We start from the raw sequence: 21,604 nt of genomic DNA on the forward strand, positions 1-21,604 counted from the left end.
ATACTGCACCGTAAAGAAGAAGACCTTTACGACAGCAGGTGTGGTAAAAACACTACCACTTTTGTCCAAAGCGGTCGCTAGAATCAACACAAGCTGAAAGTTACATATAGCCTCTTTAATATACACAAACTAACTATGATTACTAATTAAACATGCAGTACAGAAACACATACAATATAGCCTACTGTATATAATACATAAATCACTCTGGCACAATACAAGCAAAGCCACAATAAAATACAATTTATTAGACTCAGACATCAAAATTTAAATGACATTTTTACTGTTTTGAATTACAATTTAGACAGGTACTACACTCTCTGATACAAAATAATTCCTCAACTATCTGAACAAGACCAACAGAATACAACTTCTCTTTGGGAAGCAAAGGTTGAGAACATAGACTAATATACAGTCTATGGTTGAGAAACGTGTTCCTCGGTTCCTCCAGGCTTTTATTAAGAATGTCGCTTTACCGGAAGTCGTGTTCATTTATTGGGCTTCACTGAGGCTGCGCAGAGCAGTGAGCTCCACCGCCTGCTTTCTGTGTTTTCACTGTTGTTCAAAGCTAACGGAGAGCAAACTAAGATCTTCAGTGTTTAACGGGAGCTAGATCAAATATCTGCGGATAAATCAACTTGTGAGGAGGAATAGGAGGAGGAGAAGAAGAGGAATAGCTGCAGAGCTAAAAGAGAGACAAGGGAGGAGAAGAGGAGGAGGATAGGGAGAAAAAAAATCAAGGACAGTAACGTTAACGTTATAATGCTGCAGATTTGACTGAAAGGTAAGAAAATCCGCCTTATCAATACTGATTGTTACCAAAGTTGTCGATACTGAGTGAATGGTGGCTGAGGAGAGGGAGGTTAGAGCTGCCGCAGCAGCCTGCAGCTGCTGAATGTAGGTCATTGTGTCTGTGGGCCGAGCCGAACCAAGCCGACACAAACCGAGCCGGGCCGTCCTGCTACTGCAGCCAGGCCGCAGGCAGGCTGAGGAGGGGGAAGAACAAGCCCTGCAGCAGGGCTGACTGGTGCTGCAGTAACTAACGAGACTTGGTTATCACAACAAATACTACCACTAACGTCACCACTACTACTAATGATGATAATAACATTTGTATCAAATAATGGAATTAAAGTTGAGCAGAACAGTCGAACAAAAACAATACAAATGTTTAGTAACAGCATAAAAGTAAACATAAAAAAAAATAGTGGTAGAATGTTAAACTTGGTGTCTTTTTTGTGTGTGTATTTCTCTGTATAACAATAAATATTCCTGACTATCAACGCAACAATTAAAGTTAAACTTTGGGGAGAAAACAATTTATTTATTACCGTAATAGTAGCTAAAACAAAACTAACTCAAATCAAATAACTCCTCTGCTTCATCGTGACTGTGGGGTGCAGTTTGTTCAGATTTAATTGGCAACATAAAGTAACATCCCTTGTAAACCAACTGTCATCACATTTTAATTCAAATGTTGCTAAATCCTGATATATGTGACATCTTGTTTCTTCCGTGACTTCAAGCCAGTGAGAAGACAACAGAACAAAACAAACAAATGCATAACTTTATTTTATGGTTTTCAGGACCTTGAATAGTACAAAATGAGCACCAAAGAATGATGGGAAGACTAAACGATATGAATGCCGTGGACAAAACATTACTCCAAATGAACGTGTACTATTTGAATCGTATTATCGCACAAAAGTGTGTCAGGATAAGATCAAGAACATTTTTGTGCCTAAGAAATTCAAACTAGGGCTGCACCTAACCATTATTTTCATCTTCAAATAGTCTATTTATTATTTAATTTAAATCTCAACCAATTGACAGAAATATGAACTGAGCGACTGATTTCCTGACTGACAGCTAACAAACTGATGAAACATACAATAAATCACAGATTGAGCTGAATGTGTAAAGCCAAGAATCTGAATCTGCTGGGAGGGATGCCAGCGGAGAGAAAATCCTTATGGAAAATCACTGGGCTGTCTATATTATATTCCTATTACACTTCGGGGGGGGGGGGCTGTAGTGTGTCTGTGCTGCTACAGTCTGTCTTAGTGACCCAATAGTTTTTTTTTATCAACTGGAATATGACTCCTGTGTTGATTTACAGTGTGTTTGTAATCTGAGCACTGAGAGATGTGGACTAGTGACTATGTTCACTAGGGCTGGGTATCGTTAAAAAATACCGTGACTTTGATACTGGTTCCTTAACGATACTTTTTTTCGATCCCAATTTTATAAAAGAAAAGAAATTACAACATTACGGCACAAATGTTTTTATTTATTTTTCAGCTCCTACTACGTGAGCCCTGTCTCTGTGTGTAATGTAAAGTTTTTCCTGCCTGCCTCTACGACCTGTGATGCTAAACAGCCAATCATAAGCATAATTAGATCTTTTTAGAAGCCTGCTGCATACTTATTGGCTGACTGACACGGATGAGATTCACTCTTTAGGTATTGAAATTGGGTATTGAATGAGCTATGTTTCGATACAGAGGCAATTTGGTTGGTATCTAAAAATGACTGAATTCAGTACCCATCCCTAATGTTCATATGAGCATGTGAATGTCATTTTAAGATAGATTTGAAAAAATGTGAACCTATCCTGTTAAGTGTTGTGTGTATGTGTGTCTACAGATGTCCAACGTTACCGTGGAAGCGACCAACATGCTCCCCATCCTCAAGAAGAAACTGGCCTTTCTTTCAGGTAAAAACACACACGCACACACGAACCATGAGATAACATGTCTACATGTCAGGACTGGATAATCTCAGTTTACATGCTGTCAGTAATTAGATCTACCCGTCTGTCTTTCTTTAGGGGGCAAAGACCGGCGCAGTGGTCTGATCCTGACCATCCCTCTCAGTTCAGATCAGACCAGCATGGAGGAGCTCAGCGCCACACTGGATTACCTGCTCAGCATCCCCAGGTATGTTTGGCGTTAGTCTATATACATGACGTTCCACTTCCGGGACTGTCCGTCATTTGTGCCGGATGTCCGTTACCTTTTGGGCTTCCTTTGTGTTGGCATTCTTAACTCCGGTGGATTTCTGAGGACGAAGGTTAACTGCTCATCAGATCTCTGCAGGGTAAATCCAGACGGCTAGCTAGACTATCTGTCCAATCTGAGTTTTCTCTTCCACGACTAAAACAACTTTTGAACGTACATATTCCACCAAAACAAGTTCCTTTCCGAGGCTATTTTGCAGAGGCACCCTTGCTCCGTATGGCGCATAGCGCCACCCAAGACGATTGTGATTGGTTTAAAGAAATGCCAATAAATCAGAGCATGTTTTTCTCCCATCCCGGAATGCTGTGTGGACTCGCCAGACCCTCCTCCGCAGCGCTTTGGAGGAAGGTCTGGCAAAGTGAGACTAGTTTGGCGTTAACTCGTCCCTGAAGGTAGTACTGCTGGATCTTGGCTCCTGTGTCTGAATCCAGCATGTTCAGCTGTACTGTAAAAAGCTTAAAAGATGATTCTAGTTGATTACAACTTGGGTCTTATCGTATTGGCCCGAATATGAGTTGACCCTGATTATAAAATAACCCTTCCCTTTCCAACAGTTTTTAAAGATATAAACACTTTTGGATTAGTTCTGAGAGTCCTCATCCTTGAAGACCTTTCTCATATTGCAGTGTAACATGAAATACTTCCGTTAAAACAGAACGCAGCTGGTTTTTTTAGTCGCATACTCTCACTGTCTTGTGTCAGAATGATTTTCTCCGATACTTTTTTGAGCTCCACATCATGATGTTCTCTTACAGCGGTAATTTTTGGCAGCTTGACAGATGCTTCAGTCCCCGTTTCATTTCTGCAGTAAAGATGCTTTCAACTCGTTATCACTTGACAGGAATTTATTTCTTCCAAAACACATTACACAAGCTGTTTGAAATTCCTGTAGGTTAAACATCACGGCTACAATCAACTTATGATGCAACACTCTCTCCGTAGGAGCTCGTGTTACACTCTCCAATGAAAAATAATATCTGATTCAGCGAATACATTAATGTCTAGTCCCCTAATATACAATCCCAATTTCATGCACATTGTCTTATGTTAGGGCCAATACCATATTTTCAGGTCTTATTTTTGTAGTTTTGGATGTAGTTTGTAGTGGTTATGATAACATTGATCCAAGAACACAGTAGCAACTTGGCGAGAGCAAGGCATATCATACCTGATAGAAAACATATGCCAGATGAATGATGAATTATGAATTTCAATCATCATTGCATTTCAATCGTCATTGTGGTTTAAAGTCTGTTAGTGTTCAGAAGAGCCCGCTATAAAACAGCATTGCATTCTAATGCTACTTTCTGATTCGCAAACTGTTTTATACAATCTAAGTAATTGGACATGAATGCACCACCCAAACACCATACAACAAACTTACACTTACAAGTCAGTTTGGTTGGGCAACCCAAATACTGCTTGAACAGGAAACTCTGTATGTAAATGTTGGTGTGCGTTGTTCATGGTTTGAACGATATCTTTGTCCTATAAAATGCTCCCTCTCTCTGTCTCTCTCTCTCTCTGTCTCTCTGTCTCTCTCAGTGAAAAGTGTAAGGCTCGGGGTTTCACAGTTATTGTGGACGGGCGGAAGTCTCAGTGGAACATCGTGAAGACTGTGGTGCTCATGTTGCAGGTACAAACACATTACCCGTCCCTCTAGGCTCAGTAATAATGACATACAGTATGATGACTGCATTACGTTGTCAAGCTAAGGATGATGAAGCTATTGGTGCTTTTTCAGAATGTGATTCCAGCTGAGGTGTCGCTGGTCTGCGTGGTAAAGCCAGATGAATTCTGGGATAAGAAGGTCACACACTTCTGTTTCTGGAAGGAGAAAGACCGCCTGGGCTTCGAGGTGAGTCACTCAGCTTGTTCTAACCGAACTGGTTCAGACCAACCAGAGTTTTCTATTTTAAAAGAGAACGATGTACGTCTTTTGTGAAAGCTGTTATTGCGCTCAGGTAACCTCAAATCGTTGTGTGGGGTTTGGTCGCCTTTCCCACTGTGGGAACTTAACAACCTGTAACTTGGGGGCTTTTCATGACTTGAACTCTTATGAACCTTGTGAGGCTTTGGTGCGAGGGTTCTCCTAGTGTTTCCACTGTGTTTTACAAACTGACGTGGCTGGCTATACGTGGTTATACAGTATGTCATTAAAAAGGCAACAGAAGGACTAATTATGTTTTGTAGTCATGCCAGCAGCGTGGCACTGGAGACGGCAATGTGGGGCGCTGGACGCTTCACCACTTTGGTCCAGTTTTAAACGTCTCAATTTTGGATGGATTACCATGAATTTAGTTGTTGGACGTACGAAGTAAACTGTTGTGGGACATGCAACAATGGAAAGTGGAAGTGGTTCTGATATTGTTCAGTTTCTTTCAGGCTGAATCCAGGTGCATGCTGCGAGCCTGTTCGCGGCCCAAAATGGGTGAGTCAGTGAGTGGCTGAGAAACTAGGCCTATCTGGTTCTCCTTTCCCTAAATATTAAAGAGTTCCATATTGTTGACTTGTTATCCCGCCACATCTGAAGACAAAAGTCTTTATAGCTGTTCTGAACGAGAACCAGTTTAAATAACCCAGTTTTTATTATTATTACCTTTTTGTAATAACTTCAGAGACAAATCAAACCAAAAAAAACATCTGTATTTTCAGTTTCTGAAGACAGTGTGGTCAAGAACACTCACGCACTCTTGAATTGTGTTGTTAGCTGATATTAAACAGAGAAACCTTGAGCATCAAAAACTGTCCTGAGTGCTGCTGGAAACCTGAGCCACGGTCGATATGTGTCTGTGTGTGTCTGTGTGTGTCTGTGTGTGTCTGTGTGTGTCGTGTGTGTCTGTGTTAATGATATTCGGCCAACCTACTCCTCTATTACAACAGATGGTTTTACAGACAGAGATCAGTAGTGACTATGACCCAGATTTCTGCAGCCTTGTTGGCTCTATAGTTGTTGCCACGGTAACTGGAGATAGTTGGTGAGTGTGAATGTGAAAGTTGCTGCAGATAGCCTAAAAGATAATCCATCACAGTCAACATTCCGATAACTTATTCATTTTTAAGTCAAAGTGGAGTTATCATTGTGTGCTTAGAGCAGAGACTGTCCCTGTTGGTGCGTTCAAGGACAGTCCGACATTTAAGATTTAGGAGTCGGCTAATGAACAATAACAGTTTTATTGTGGAGTTGTAAGATTGTTCACATATTAAATACATTTTGATTGATGAAATGCTTAGATATTTAATGTGCGGGGAATTAGTTTATTTAAATATGTTAGAGAGCTCATCTTCTTCACTTCATTTAAACACACACATACACACACACACACACACACACACACACACACACACACACACACACACACACACACACACACACACACACACACACACAGAGCTGCTGAAAGGGAGATTCTAGTGACTGTTGAAATGTGACTCATCTCAACTATGGAGTGTGTCTTTGGATGTCACAGTGGGGTGTGTGTCATACAGCTGCTCTGAAGTCTGACCTAACAGTTAAATAAACACACACACACACACACACACACACACACACACACACACACACACACACACACAACACACACACACACACACTGAGTTGAGTCCAATTTCTCCGACAGCATCTACTGCAATGACAGCTGGAAGAACGACTCACTACCAGCTGTCTGACTGTCCAAGTTTATTTGTAAAGCAACCTTTCATAGTGCAGTTCAAGAAGTGTTTTATTAATACTAGGAAAGGATGAAACCTACAGTTTGTACAGACACAAAATTGGTGAATGTCTAAATTTGAAAGTAAAAGTTGTTTAGTCTTTTTGTAGCTTGCAGGCTGTTAATGAACACTGAACACTATCTCCAGATTTAGAAAGCGCTCCGGGAAACTGAAGGAGAAGTTTGTCTTGTGATTCAGAACTCTTTTGGGTTGGTAGACTGAAGCATTGGAAGAAATGTAATCTGTGATCAGCGCACAGCTGGTATCAAACGTCTAAGAAAATGTCTCAACAATGTTCCTAAACTTTGATTTATGGGTCAAAAAGTTTGTAAAATGTAGACCAAAGTCTCAGTATGATTCTTCAGTGCTGACTGCAGTGACTCCTAAGTCCTAAGAAAACAGGAGACTATAATTATGTCTTCCTAAAATAAGCAGGGCTCCAGAGGTAACGTGTCCGAGCTGCATCACAGCTTCATGCACACTTTCCATTTGCCTAACGTGGCTCCTCACCCTCCTCATTCTCTCCCGGTAAAGGATCAGCAGTAACTCATTACGAACATCATTTCAACTGCACTGCATGTGTAAAGAAAAAGAAAAACGTGGCATCCATATTACCGCTACTGCATTAGAGCATCACAGAAGTTGACTTAATAACACCAATAGACAACTGATAGTAGTTCATTACTTTAAAACAGAACAGATGTGATGGAGCAGTAACCTCATTCATAAATGTAAATAAATAAAACCTATAATTAGTGTGTAAAAGTTTGCAGGTACATGAAGTCTGTGCTTTTCACAATCAGGCTGATGTTATTGGACCCATAATAACTGCAACTGGTTTTAGACGAGCCAAGATTAACTTTGAACAAAAATTAAGAAAAGAGAAACCTTTTGACCAAAAAAAGAGAGAAAGAAGAACAGATGATGATTTGGTTTTATGATTCATTCATGATTTGGATTACACACACATCTCATAATCTAATAATTTTTTTTAGAGCCTTCATTGATGCTAATAAAGTGTTTTCTTTAGTTTAAAAAAACTTCATAATAGAATACACCTGTGATTCCGCTCTCTTCCCTCTTCGTCTCCTCCGAGACACATTTCGTGTTTTAGCATAATTTGCAGAATGAAAAGCAACCTTTGTCGTGATTATGACTACCCATCATTTGTTGTATCCAACGTTACATACTGTATGCGTTAATACATTGAAACATGCCAGAGGAAAGCTTATAAAAGATATTTCACCCACAGTTATGTCAACAGTATCCATATATGCAGCTTTGCTGAGAGAATCATCTGTGGCGGTCATATCAAATGCTTATATGTGAAGCATTAGTTGTGTTTTCCAAAAGATAGAACACCGGGATCAACCTAGAAGTCAAACATTTCCATAAAATGGTTATGTATTTGGAGTCAGATGAGTTTATCATTTCAATGTTTTGTACTTCACTGTCCACCAATCTCATCAGAATTCTTGTATTTCACATCTCAGATAATATAATACATATTTACTAATTCATATAGATGAGAATTACACTAACTGTGAATATGTGATTGTATTGTCATGTCATGAACACTTGCATGCTCTCATCTCTCTCACTTCTAAAGGTCAAAATCTTACTCTGTGCTGGTGTCTGTGCTTCCTGTCAGGTGATCCTGGTTTCGGCCAATAAGTTGACTCGTTACATTGAACCCTGTCAGCTGACGGACGATTTTGGAGGAAGTCTGGACTATGACCACAATGACTGGCTCAACAAGAGACTGGTTAGTATTTTATTTTAAATTAATTTATCTATTTCATGTGTACTTAAAAACAAAAAAGAAGAAGCTCGTTGCCGCGGTAACCGTACGCCAGGTCTGAGCTTGTATGTTTACGTTCGTTTTATTTGTTGTCAGGTTTTTGAGAAGTTCACCAAGGAGTCGACGTCACTGCTGGACGAGCTGTCCATTATCAACGACAGTGACAAGAACAGTGCAATGGACAAGGAGAAGTATGCGCACGCACACACACACGCAGACACACACACACACACACACTTTGAAGTGTACCAACGGTAGACCGATGAAATCCAGAGCTGTGTGTCTCTCTGTCCTCTGCAGATCAGCTGACTGCGCCCTCTTGCCATCCTTTGACCCCGAGACTGTCCTTCAGACCGGTAAATATCATCTCCTCTCATTTAAGCCCCTTTCAGACATGCATGTCGTTGCGTAAATGTGATGGCAATTTCGACCAATTTAAGAAGCTGTCCCTCCATTGCAACGCAACAAGGAAACACAATGAGGGAATTATATACTAAAAAGGCTTTTAGCTGTGGAAGACATCCACTTGATGTTTCTGACTTACACTGTTGAAGCCTCATTTTAGCTTCAGATAAACTTTTGAATTCATTTTTGTGCAAAACACATTAGGAAGGAACCCTTTAATGGCCAGTATGAACATGAGGAGTGTTTACAGCAGGAAAAACCTCTTTAAAATGTTCAAATGGGCACCTGACTATTTTTTTAGGACAGAAAGATTGTGCACCTATTCTCAAAGTTCATTGTAATGAGTATAATCTGTGCTCAAAGAAAAAAAAAACAGTGTTAAAAATGCCGATTTTAAGGATTTTTTTAAGTAGATTCCTCTCATGCAGTGCAAAAAAAAAACTCATACAGTCAAAATAATAACCCAACCAACACTCTATTTTCAACTTTTTTAATTATTTGCTTACTGTGTACACAACTACTCTAACTTGTGGTCATGAACTTTGAATAGTGACTGAAAGAATCGTGGATCCAAGCAGCCTAACTAACTCTCCGTGTCGGGGTGTCTGGGCTCACCCTGACCTGGAGGATGTGGGTGGAGAGAGGGAGGTCTTGGATACTTTAGTCTGCTGCCACCAAGACCTCGAGCTAAATAGACACTAAGGATGGATGATTGATGGATGGATGGCTGTGTTCACTGTACTAAGCAGCCTGTGTCTGTGTGTTGGGCAGAGGTGAAAGAGTCTTTGTTTGTGGTACCACCCTCCTCCCTCTACCAGCGCCTTTCATAATATAACAGCATGTACACAAACACTGATGATTGTTTCAAATGCTTTTATAACCGGCTTTTGTAGCTCAAACCGCCCCCCCCCCGCTCTCTCTCTGTCTGTCTGCAGGTCATGAGCTGCTGTCGGAGCTGCAGCAGCGTCGTTTTAACGGCTCGGAGGGAGGAGGAGGAGGACAGGGAGGTGAGGAAGCAGCTGTCAGTCATCCAGGTGTCCCCGTGCGGGTCCAGCTCAGACAGAAGGATGGAGGGATGGATGAATAGATGCCATCTGTGTTGTGTTGTGCCATTTTCTTTCTCTGAACTGTGTTGTAGTTGTTGGAAATGGACAGTTGAATGCTGCCATTCAGTTGTTCCAAAGTAGACTGATTACTACAGTGTGACGCAGTGTATGATGGTACAGCATAGACCGCTTGAGTTCTAGGTACTGTATAACAGGGTTTCCGCGGGGTCTTAAAAAGTCTAAAATTTCAAGATTTTAGGCCTTAAAAAGTCTTAAATTCACTGAAGTATTGTGTTCTAGGTCTTAAATAATTTAAATAAAATAAAACAGGTCTTAATTTTTCTACATCCGTTTTTTATTTTGTAGTGTTGTAGTTCTTTCTTTCGCTAGTCCAAATATAATTTTGCTGTATTACGACTACAAATGTTATATTGCAGACAATCAGCTTTCATGTTATTGGCGCAAGTCTTTTTCAGATTGTACCACAGACCTAAAATGGATTTTATTCTTCAGCTATAGGGAAGTGCAAGTTTAGCGATACTGAAAAAAAAATGAATTTAGGGCTTAGTTGATGTTGTGATAAAGGTCTTAAATATCAATCATAGTGGTCTTAAAAAGTCTTAAGTTTGACTTGGTGAAACCTGCAGAAACTCTGTATAAGCATGGTGTGACAGTGTCTGTGTCTCTGTGAGCCAGACCTTATCACCCAACATCACTCTGTGAGCCAGACCTTATCACCCAACATCAGTGTCCAACCTCATGAATGCTCTTGTGGCTGAATGGGGGCAAATCTCTACAGCCAGGTCCCAAAATCTAGTGGAAAGCCTAAAAAAACAGAAGAGTGGATGCTGTTATAGCAGCAGATTAATGCACATGGTTTTAGAATGTTCAACAATCACATACTGTAGGGTTGCAATGTTTGAGTGTCCACATATATCTGACCATTACGTTTTCTAATTTATGAGAGAAGCGACAGATGTCTTAATCACTCCAGAGAAGCTTTCTCTTTTCAGACAAAAAAATTTAAAAAATCATTTTAACGTCATGAAAAGGAACCTTTGCAGGCAACGTTTTGTACGATTAGACCAGAGATGAAGGCACGTCCTTGACTATAACCCCCACAGGCCTCACCTCTCTCTGTCCTCTGACCCCCAGGTCCAGCCTGGTGTCCCATGGAGGAGGAGCTGCTGGCTCAGCCTCAGGTGATGAAGCTGCTGGACTCGCTCAGAGAGCAGTACACCAGATACCAGGAGCTCTGCAGGCAGCGAAACAAACGCACCCAGCTGGATGAGATCCATGCCAAGGTCATGCAGGTAACTCTCACACACACACACACACACACACACACACACACACACACACACACACACACACACACACACACAAAAAAAAAAAAAAAAAAAAAAAAAAACAATCTCACATCTCACATCTCACAACTCTGGGTAATGAGAAGAACATGTTTGTGTTAGGCCAGTAGTTGATTTTAATGTTCATTCAAATCTTTTAGTCTGCAATTAGAAGTATCTAGTCTAATTATGAACGTACAGTGCAGATGCCACCAGAAACAGCTCAATAACACAGTGTGGACCCAAAACAAAAAAAAAGTAAAAGTAACGTTTACAAAAGGGCAATAAAGCAATAAAACAAACTAAATCCTCCAAAATGGCCATACAGTTAAATCAACACATCTCTAAAAATGTTCAAACGGAACATTATAACCTTCAAGAAAGATTTATTGCAGCACTGTCGTATTAGAGTACATTAGTTTTAGCTAGGTGTACCTGATAAACTGGCAACTAAAGTGTATATGCTGGAAAGTTGATGAGCAGCAGGGGATTAAGGAGTACACACACACACACACACACACACACACACACACACACACACACACACACACACACACACACACACACACACACACACACACGGTTGTTTTTTTTCAACCTTGGGGATGATTCATCATTTTGATTGTTTTGTTTTCTGCAAAATGCAGCAAGACTAAAACATGACTGAGACATTAATGGTAGGTGGATAAATTTTTTTTTTAGACCGAGCCAGATTAGCTGTTTCCCCCTGTGTCTAGTCTGTGTTTCACACAAGTAGACAAACCATGTGCAAGTTTTCCCTGGATGTAGATCCGAATTTAGTTAGCCATAATAGCCGTCCTAGGTGCCTAAATTCTGTTAACTTTCGGTTAGATTCAGAGACAAGTGTTTAAAAAAAATCATGTATATTTTGAAAGCTGTAGCAGGCTCATGCACCTGCTCCCTATATATATATATATATATATATATATATATATATATATATATATATATATATATATATATACATATATACATACATACATACATACATACAAAAAAATAATAATAATATACACACACACACACACACACACACACACACACACACACACACAGTATGTTGTTTTGCACGAATCCTCTTTTCCCTGAATGTCTACAGTGGAGGTGGTGAGTGCAAAGTTAGCACCACCCATAAAGCCACGATAGAGACATTGATGGGAAATATGCCAGGTTGAAAAAAAAAACAGAATTGTCCTTTTAAGCTAAGTTAGCCAGCTGCTGGCTGGCTGACTTAGCTTAAAGGACTTACTGGACAGCCATTCATGTCTCCTCAAGAAAGTGTGTTTCCCAAATGTCGAACTATTCCTTTTAATATTGTTCACTTTACGAATGTTTAAATATGTCCATCCACTGCTACAGTATTAGCCTCTCGACCAGATTCTTTTTTCTTCAAGTCTTTGACCTTTGACCCTCAAAAACCGTGTCAGTGAGCAGCACTTCAGTAGAAGTAGACTCTGCTGTTGTTACTGGGGCTCCTGCAGCCGCAGGGGCTGATGGGCAACACCACTGTCTTGGAGATGAGCCTGGGGTTGCCATGGGAACCGCAACATGTCGGTCGCTAGTCTGGAGGATTTGTGGTAGGGGAGGGGGATGGCCTAGTTCTGGATTGAACTGTGTGTGTGTGTGCGTGTGTTAGCTCTTTAAGGCGTCACTGACCTGATAAATACAATTGAGTCATAATACTGACACACATCTGGATAGAACGTTCCAGATGTTACTGCCCTGCGTAGTACTTTGGGAAACATTTCAACTTCCATTCATAACTTTATTTTGTAATAGACCAACACACAGACACCCTTTTTAATGGATTTTTTTTTTTAAACAATATAAATGTCAACAAGGCAAACTTAGTTTCCACAAATCTGTAATTCTAAATATTGTGGAAAATACAAATACTTTTTATTAGATAAATAAATAAAATGAACAGTCCACCGTTGCTACTAACATGGGACATAGTTTGAAAGATGTGGGCATTTACAAGGCAGAGATCAAAACGTTGCATTTTGGGAAATGTAGGATCCATTTTCTTGTTTTTTTTGGAGCTTGCCTGCTTCTGCTTCAATTTTTACCTTTTTTTATATTTATATATATATATATGTGTATATGTGTGTGTGTGTGTGTGTATATATATATATATATACAGTGCCTTGCGAAAGTATTCGGCCCCCTTGAACTTTTCGACCTTTTGCCACATTTCAGGCCTCAAACATAAAGATATAAAACTGTAATTTTTTGTGAAGAATCAACAACAAGTGGGACACAATCATGAAGTGGAACGAAATTTATTGGATATTTCAAACCTTTTAAACAAATAAAAAACTGAAATATTGGGTGCAAAATTATTCAGCCCCCTTAAGTTAATACTTTGTAGCGCCACCTTTTGCTGCGATTACAGCTGTAAGTCGCTTGGGGTATGTCTCTATCAGTTTTGCACATCGAGAGACTGACATTTTTGCCCATTCCTCCTTGCAAAACAGCTCGAGCTCAGTGAGGTTGGATGGAGAGCGTTTGTGAACAGCAGTTTTACGTTCTTTCCACAGATTCTCGATTGGATTCAGGTCTGGACTTTGACTTGGCCATTCTAACACCTGGATATGTTTATTTGTGAACCATTCCATTGTAGATTTTACTTTATGTTTTGGATCATTGTCTTGTTGGAAGACAAATCTCCGTCCCAGTCTCAGGTCTTTTGCAGACTCCATCAGGTTTTCTTCCAGAATGGTCCTGTATTTGGCTCCATCCATCTTACCATCAATTTTAACCATCTTCTCTGTCCCTGCTGAAGAAAAGCAGGCCCAAACCATGATGCTGCCGACAGTGGGGATGGTGTGTTCAGGGTGATGAGCTGTGTTGCTTTTTGGCCAAACAAACATAACGCTTTTGCATTGTTGCCAAAAAGTTCGATTTTGGTTTCATCTGACCACAGCACCTTCTTCCACATGTTTGGTGTGTCTCCCAGGTGGCTTTTGGCAAACTTTAAACGACACTTTTATGGATATCTTTAAGAAATGGCTTTCTTCTTGCGCCTTCCATAAAGGCCAGATTTGTGCAGTATCGACTGATTGTTGTCCTATGGACAGAGTCTCCCAGCTCAGCTGTAGATCTCTGCAGTTCATCCAGAGTGATCATGGGCCTCTTAGCTGCATCTCTGATCAGTCTTCTCATTGTATGAGCTGAAAGTTTAGAGGGACGGCCGGGGTCCGTTAGATTTGTAGTGGTCTGATACTCCTTCCATTTCAATATTATCGCTTGCACAGTGCTCCTTGGGATGTTTAAAGCGGGGAAATCTTTTTGTATCCAAATCCGGCTTTAAACTTCTCCACAACAGTATCTCGGACCTGCCTGGTGTGTTCCTTGTTCTTCATGATGCTCTCTGCGCTTTAAACGGACCTCTGAGACTATCACAGAGCAGGTGCATTTATACGGAGACTTGATTACACACAGCTGGATTCTATTTATCATCATTAGTCATTTAGGTCAACATTGGATCATTCAGAGATCCTCACTGAACTTCTGAGAGAGTTTGCTGCACTGAAAGTAAAGGGGCTGAATAATTTTGCACGCCACTTTTTCAGTTTTTATTTGTTAAAAAAGTTTGAAATAGCCAATGAATTTCGTTCCACTTCATAACTGGGACCCACTTGTTGTTGATTCTTCACAAAAAATTACAGTTTTATATCTTTATGTTTGAGGCCTGAAATGTGGCAAAAGGTCGAAACGCGTCATAGGGGCGCGAATACTTCAAGAGGCACTGTATATATATATATATATATATATATATATATATATATATATATATATATGTATATGTGTGTGTGTATATAGATATATATATATATATATATATATATATATATATATATATATATGTGTATGTATGTGTATGTATGTATGTGTATATGTGTGTATATATATATATATGTGTATATGTGTGTGTATATATATATGTATGTGTATATATATATATATATATATATATGTATGTATGTATATGTATGTATGTGTGTATATATATATATATATATATATGTGTGTGTATATATATATATATATATGTATGTTGAGTATATATATATATATATATATATATTTGTGTATGTATGTATGTGTGTGTGTTTTTTTTTTTTTTTTTAAGAGATATGTAAGGAACATAATTTTTTTTTTTTTGAGGAATATGAATGAGAGGAAGGAAATGAGACCCACACAGGAAGCTTAGTGGATAAATGAAGTGGAGAGAATTTTTTTTTTTGAGGATGTAAAGGAGATGGATAGACACAAGAAAATGTGAGGATAGGAATGACAGACTAGTTATGAGAAGATAGACAGAAACTTTATTGGATAGAGAGAGGAAAATATTATAAAGGAAGGTGGATGGATGAAGGAAAGGAAATGGAAACAATGCAATTTTTGAAAATAATGGAGCCAATGGATAGCTGGTGGTACAGACACATGAAAGCAGGAATACGAATAATAGTAGAATATGGAATGACAGGAATAATAAAATTGTGGAAGGAATGGAAGATGAATGAATGAATTGGAATTTTTAGGGTCTGTTTTCGGAAAGCGATTTTGGGGCAGTTAAGGAAATTTTTATTGAGGTGCACCTGGAGTAGTACTTATATATATATATATATATATATATATCTATTTAGTATATATATATAAATATATATATATAACATATAACACATATATATATATGATAGTTTAATATAAATGCAACTTACATGTAAGTGTTTATTGTGAAGGAAAATGAATGGGAACATCTGTTCCCACTTCCTCCCACTTTCTCCCTCTGTAGGAGATCACTAAGTCTGTGTTTTGTGTTTCCTCTGTCTCTTTATCTCAGGTGGTCACCTGGCTGCAGGGTCCAGGTTCCGAGCTATTGAAGACTCAGCAGGCGATCGGAGACTCGATGCGAGCCGCTCAGGCCCTGCAGCAGAAACATGAGGAGATCGAGAGCCAGCACAGTGTAATGCAACACATCGCACACACACACACACACACACACACACACACACACACACACACACACACACACACACACACACACACACACACACACACACACACACACACACACAGTCAACATGTGACGAGCACAAACTGAGGAATCAGATTTGGGGTCAAATACAGATCTGAGTTGAGTTTGTCTTTTGATGCTTTCACTCTGCTGTTTGCAGATGGACGGTGAAAATGGCAGAGAAACAAATTCACTCTTAATGCATTTCATGTGATGCTTTTCATGTTGTGGTTTGAGTCATTTACAGAAATAACAACCCTTAACTTGAGATGACAAATAAATGAACGGCCCATTTCCATTTCTTTGCCAGGAGAAGTGACACCCTGGAGTCAAGACTTGGATTAAACAAACAAGATATAGCGTGATAATTACTGCTGTTTCGCCCCGTTTCTAGTCTTTATGCTAAGCTAACTGTGCCCTGACTCCAGCTTAATATTTGATGTGCAAATATGAGAGTGGTATCAATCTTCTTAGCAAGAAAGCCAATTAACAAACTTTTTAATCAAACTTTTCTCTTGTCATGGTTTATTTAATGATTGATTTATTACCGATCAGTCAGAGTAGACTAGAAACTCTTCTCAGTGTATTGCCATACAATTCAACATCACCACAAAACTAAAAGTTAAATCAACACCTCAAAAAAGGTTTCAAGAAAAACCAAAAACACTATGCAGGACTGTCGTGTGGACTGATTTTGCCTGTGTGTTTGTACAGGAGTGGTTTGCGGTGTATGTGGAGTTGAACCAGCAGATCGCTGCCTTGCTCAGTGCCGGGGAGGAGGAAGAGGTGGTGGAGCTAAAGGCGCTGCAGCAGCAATTGAGTGATGTCTGCTACCAACAGGCAGCTCAGCTGGAGGGCCGACAGAATGTCCTGCAGGCGGCGCAGGGCTTCCACAGCACCACACAGGAGGTAACACAAACACAAACACACACACACACACACACACACACACACACACATACACACACTGTATCAGCTGTTATTTGTACTGGCTGTTCGTACTGGAAACAGCCCTGTGTTAAAAAAACAAGTTCATATTTGTGTGTCCAGTACAGAGATAGGTCCAGGATGTGTTTAGCCTAGCTTAGCACAAATACTGTGGGCAGGGGGAAACTGCTAGCCCTTGCCCATCAAAAGAGAAAAGAATATAAGATACACAACACCATTTCTTGGACTTTTAGCAGCTCTTCAAGAGGTAAAGTAATGGATCAACTTTTGATTTGTTCACAAACTAAAACCCGAACATTACAGCCGCATTTGGGAAAGTGGCAAGAAAATAAAAATGTATGTGATTTTGTTTTTTTTCTGAGCAATCAAAGCTCCGTGTCTGTCTCTGCAGTTGTCCCAGCTGTTGGACGGTCTACTGGGCATGCTCTGTGCTGACGTAGCTCCAGCTGACGGAGCTTCGATTCAACAAAACCTCAAACTGTTGGAGGAGAAGCTGCAGACTGTCGGTTCGTGCTCTGAATGATAAAGCTTGTTAATAATTTTTTTTTTTTTGTGGTGTTAAGTATGTACATCTACATCTATCCATGCAGAGGCAGGTCTTGCTTCTCTGCGTCAGAAGGGTGCGCTGTTGATGGAGCAGATGTGCACCCAGCCGTCATGGCCTCTGGAGGAAACGGAGAGTCCACCTGGAGAACAGCAGGACAACGTTCAGCACATCCAGGCTGTGATGGAGGAGATGCAGCTCCGCAAGCAGAGGTAACGCTCTTCTTCTTCTTGTTTTCACAGCAGGAAGCCACATGGGGTTTCTTTTATTCTTTCTGAAAAGCTGGAAACATGATATAGAGGTCTAAGATAAAAAGAAGTGCATCTACTACTGAACTAGATGATCAGATTTAGCACCTTGAGACTCCCACGTATTTTGCTAGCATTCAACAACTACAGCTCCCATGACTCTTACAAGTTTAAAAAAGTGTGTGTGTGTGTGTGTGTGTGTGTGTGTGTGTGTGTGTGTGTGTGTGTGTGTGTGTGTGTGTGTGTGTGTGTGTGTGTGTGTGTGTGTGTGTGTGTGTGTGTGTGTTGCAGGTGTGAGGACATGGTAGATGTGAGGAGGCTGAAGATGCTACAGATGGTCCAACTGTTCAAATGTGAAGAAGACGCTTTACAGGTAGGACACACAACAACACACAAACATACATAAATGATTGTCACGTCAGTGCTTCCTGTATTGATGAGGTGTGTGTGTGTGTGTTCAGGCAGTAGAGTGGCTTGGCGAGCTGTTGGACGCCCTTTTGAAGACTCATGTCAGACTGGGTGACGACTCTCAGGAGACCAGGACCATGTTGGACAAACACAGAAAGTTTGTGGACGTCGCTCAGGTGAGACACTTCCAGACTACTTATAGTCATGCAGCTAGCATTGCTAAAAAACCTTCAACTTTAAGAGATGAAAAAGGGCAAAAATAATTCTGAAAACAATAGCAAAACGACTGTTTGTCTCTGTCTCTTCCTTCAGAGCACCTATGATTATGGCCGTCAGCTGCTGCAGGCGACCGTTGTCCTCTGTCAGTCTCTGCGCTGTACGACGCGCTCGTCCGGAGACACTCTGCCACGACTCAACCGAGTCTGGAAACAGTTCAGCGTCAGCGCTGAGGAGAGACAACAGAGACTGGAGCTGGCTCTGAACTTTCACACCGCAGCCGAGAGGGTGAGACAGGCTGAGAGAGAGACCAGAAAGTCTTATTATGTGTCAGGAGTTGCAGCAGCAGTAAATAAATTGGCGTGTGCAGTTAGGGCATTGTTGGCAGGCATGTACAGTAGAAGCAGCTGATAAGATCTACTTCACACGGACCATGGTGCACTATTGCAGCCACATGAGAGATTGAAAGTATAAATTTGCATTCAGTACATGTGTTTTTACTGTGTTTCAGGTGTTACAGCAGGAATGTGTGGACCCAGAGTCTCTGGATGAAGTCGACTCTTCAGGGAAACCTCTGCTGGACAGGCTGACCATGCCTGTTATCTTCCCTGATGGGTACGCACACACACACACACACACACACACACGTACACACACACACACACACACACACACACACACCTTCCTCTGATTGGTAAAGAGGAAATAGAAAGAGGTAAAAGAGGAAGTAGTTGCATATTAAACACGAAGTGACAGTGTTTGCTCATTGTTTGAACACACACACACATGCTGTAATCCTCTGTAGAGCTGAGGGGAAAAAAAATATTGGTTATAGCTGCTTCTAACCCTAAAATTAAAAATATTCCTAGCTTTTTATTCCCACATGTAAGGTGAGTCCCCATAATGTGACACACGCTTTATATAATACACACTCCTAACAGGAATTGTTGTTGTTTCAGGACCGAGCAGTTCTTTGGGAGTCCGAGTGACACAGCGGCGGCAGCGGAGGGCGTCAGGGAGCGCCTCCTGCTGGTGGAGGAGCGACGGCTGCAGCTGCAGGAGATGAGGCTTCATAATGACGAGGAGGAGGAGGAGGAGGAGGAGGTGCGTTCGGGGCAGGAGACACGGCTTGATGTGATCGGAGAGGAACTGAGCGAGAAAGAGGATCAAGATGAGGAGGAAGAGGAGGCGGGGCAGCAGGATGAAGACTTAGAGAGGGCGACGCAGGACTGCTAATGGATCGCTGATTACGTTAAACTGAGCAGCATTACGGAAGTATCGTTAACGAAGGGCTGCGGATTCATTTTCACCGAAACCTCCAAGTGGTTGCTTCTGTCTCCCTGCAGCAGCCTGCAGCAGTAGGTCTTACTGCTGTGCTGGTCTTTTTTTTTTTTTCATTAAGACTACTTCTTCCACCAGCCTCACAGCTTACCCTTCTTTAAAAGAGGATACAAATGTTAAATGTGATTCTTTCACAACGTTCAGCAGGAACTGTGAGAACGACTGTCTGTCTGCTCTACAACAGCGCCCTCTAACTGTTTTGCTGCCGTTAAATGATCCAGACGATTTCATAAATGTAAAATACTGGTATTAAATAATATTCATATCTCTGGATACTCGGTTTAAGATCAACTGTAAAATAAGTTTGGATAAGAATACTTATAATGTACAGCTAACACCACATCCTCTTTCCCTGCATGCCTCTTGTTTACCTAAGTGGGTGGAGCTTCCATGGTGCTAACACGGTGACCAAGGTTTTTGTCTGTGCCTCCTCCGACTTCTCGCCTTTCTTGCTTCCTTGCCTTCTTTTATTTCCCTCCTAACAGAAGATGAACTTCATGGCCTGTACAGGAAGGGCGGAGCTACTGTATATCAGGTGTGCTGCCACCTGATAGTATTTCTGCACCAACAGTCCTCTACATTTCTCCCATAGACTGTTGGGAGCTTTTCAACTCTGGGGTGGACATAAAACTCTCCTGGTTGCATCAGTATAGAGGAGAGAAGTCAACTACAAGTCCCAAAGAGCATCGCGAAACAAGAAACCTCATCCTATCAGCATCAAGTAAAAGATTTACATAATTAGTGAAATCCTTTTTGCAAGTCATCTGGGGAAATTCCCACGTTCAGTCTTCCTTCAAAGTCTAACTTAAAGTTAAATTCTCCTAAATTTCTGTGTAAGATATCCACCTTATAAAGTAAACATGGTGATGTGATCATACCTCTGCCCTCTACTACTGAGGGATGAGGATGACCTAAGGAAGTGGCCTCGGAACACACAAACTGCAAACTATGTAATATGTAATTCAGTGCACAAATTATTTTCTACCGGGTTCTCTATCTTTGCAATTACAGATTTGACCCAGAAATACTCAAGTGGAAACACAGAACTAGTAGAGAAATTGATTTGTAGCAAAAAATAATAATTTCAGTTCGACTGATTGGATGTTTCCTGGTAAAATAGTTTTGGGACTTGTAGTCAACACAGTTCTAACATTGAAGCTTAACATCTTTCAAAGATCCAGAGGCTCCGACCACTTGGCTGCTCTAAATAAACCCTCTGCCTTCATGATGGAAATCAATTCAGTGTACAAACTGGGAGCACTGGTAGTCATTTGCCACATCAGAATAGGACAAATTCATTTTTCTACTTACCGTAATTGACTTTTTTCAAGCAAACCTTGCTATAATGGGTTGGTATTTTTGACCAATACGTGCTGCTGTAAGTGTATCGGCTAAATACTGTCTTGCTTTCTGTCCTCTTCGTCCAATAATATATACACATGACATCAGTATGACATCATCCTCTAAATAAAGAAGCGTTTTGAAGTTGCTAAGGTGGTTTTTTTTTTATTTTTCTGCAGCACAAT

At 40.6% G+C, this 21,604-nt stretch overlaps 1 protein-coding gene across 1 annotated transcript; it reads left to right on the forward strand.

Annotated features, from left to right (window-relative positions):
* The first annotated feature begins 506 nt into the window (after positions 1-506).
* sestd1 (SEC14 and spectrin domains 1) lies at positions 507-21,568 on the forward strand. Its single transcript, XM_039817939.1, has 19 exons — positions 507-784; positions 2,647-2,716; positions 2,831-2,939; positions 4,566-4,656; positions 4,765-4,878; positions 8,383-8,496; positions 8,629-8,723; positions 8,833-8,888; positions 9,873-9,944; positions 11,139-11,296; positions 16,200-16,322; positions 17,088-17,282; positions 17,713-17,827; positions 17,912-18,077; positions 18,405-18,486; positions 18,575-18,697; positions 18,834-19,025; positions 19,249-19,352; positions 19,697-21,568. Exons 2-19 carry the CDS (start codon positions 2,647-2,649, stop codon positions 19,971-19,973), a joined length of 2,256 nt encoding a protein of 751 aa, XP_039673873.1. The 5' UTR covers positions 507-784; the 3' UTR covers positions 19,974-21,568.
* The last annotated feature ends 36 nt before the right edge of the window (positions 21,569-21,604 follow it).

This window comes from Perca fluviatilis, chromosome 12 (assembly GCF_010015445.1).
Source record: "Perca fluviatilis chromosome 12, GENO_Pfluv_1.0, whole genome shotgun sequence".
Lineage (NCBI taxonomy): Eukaryota > Metazoa > Chordata > Actinopteri > Perciformes > Percidae > Perca > Perca fluviatilis.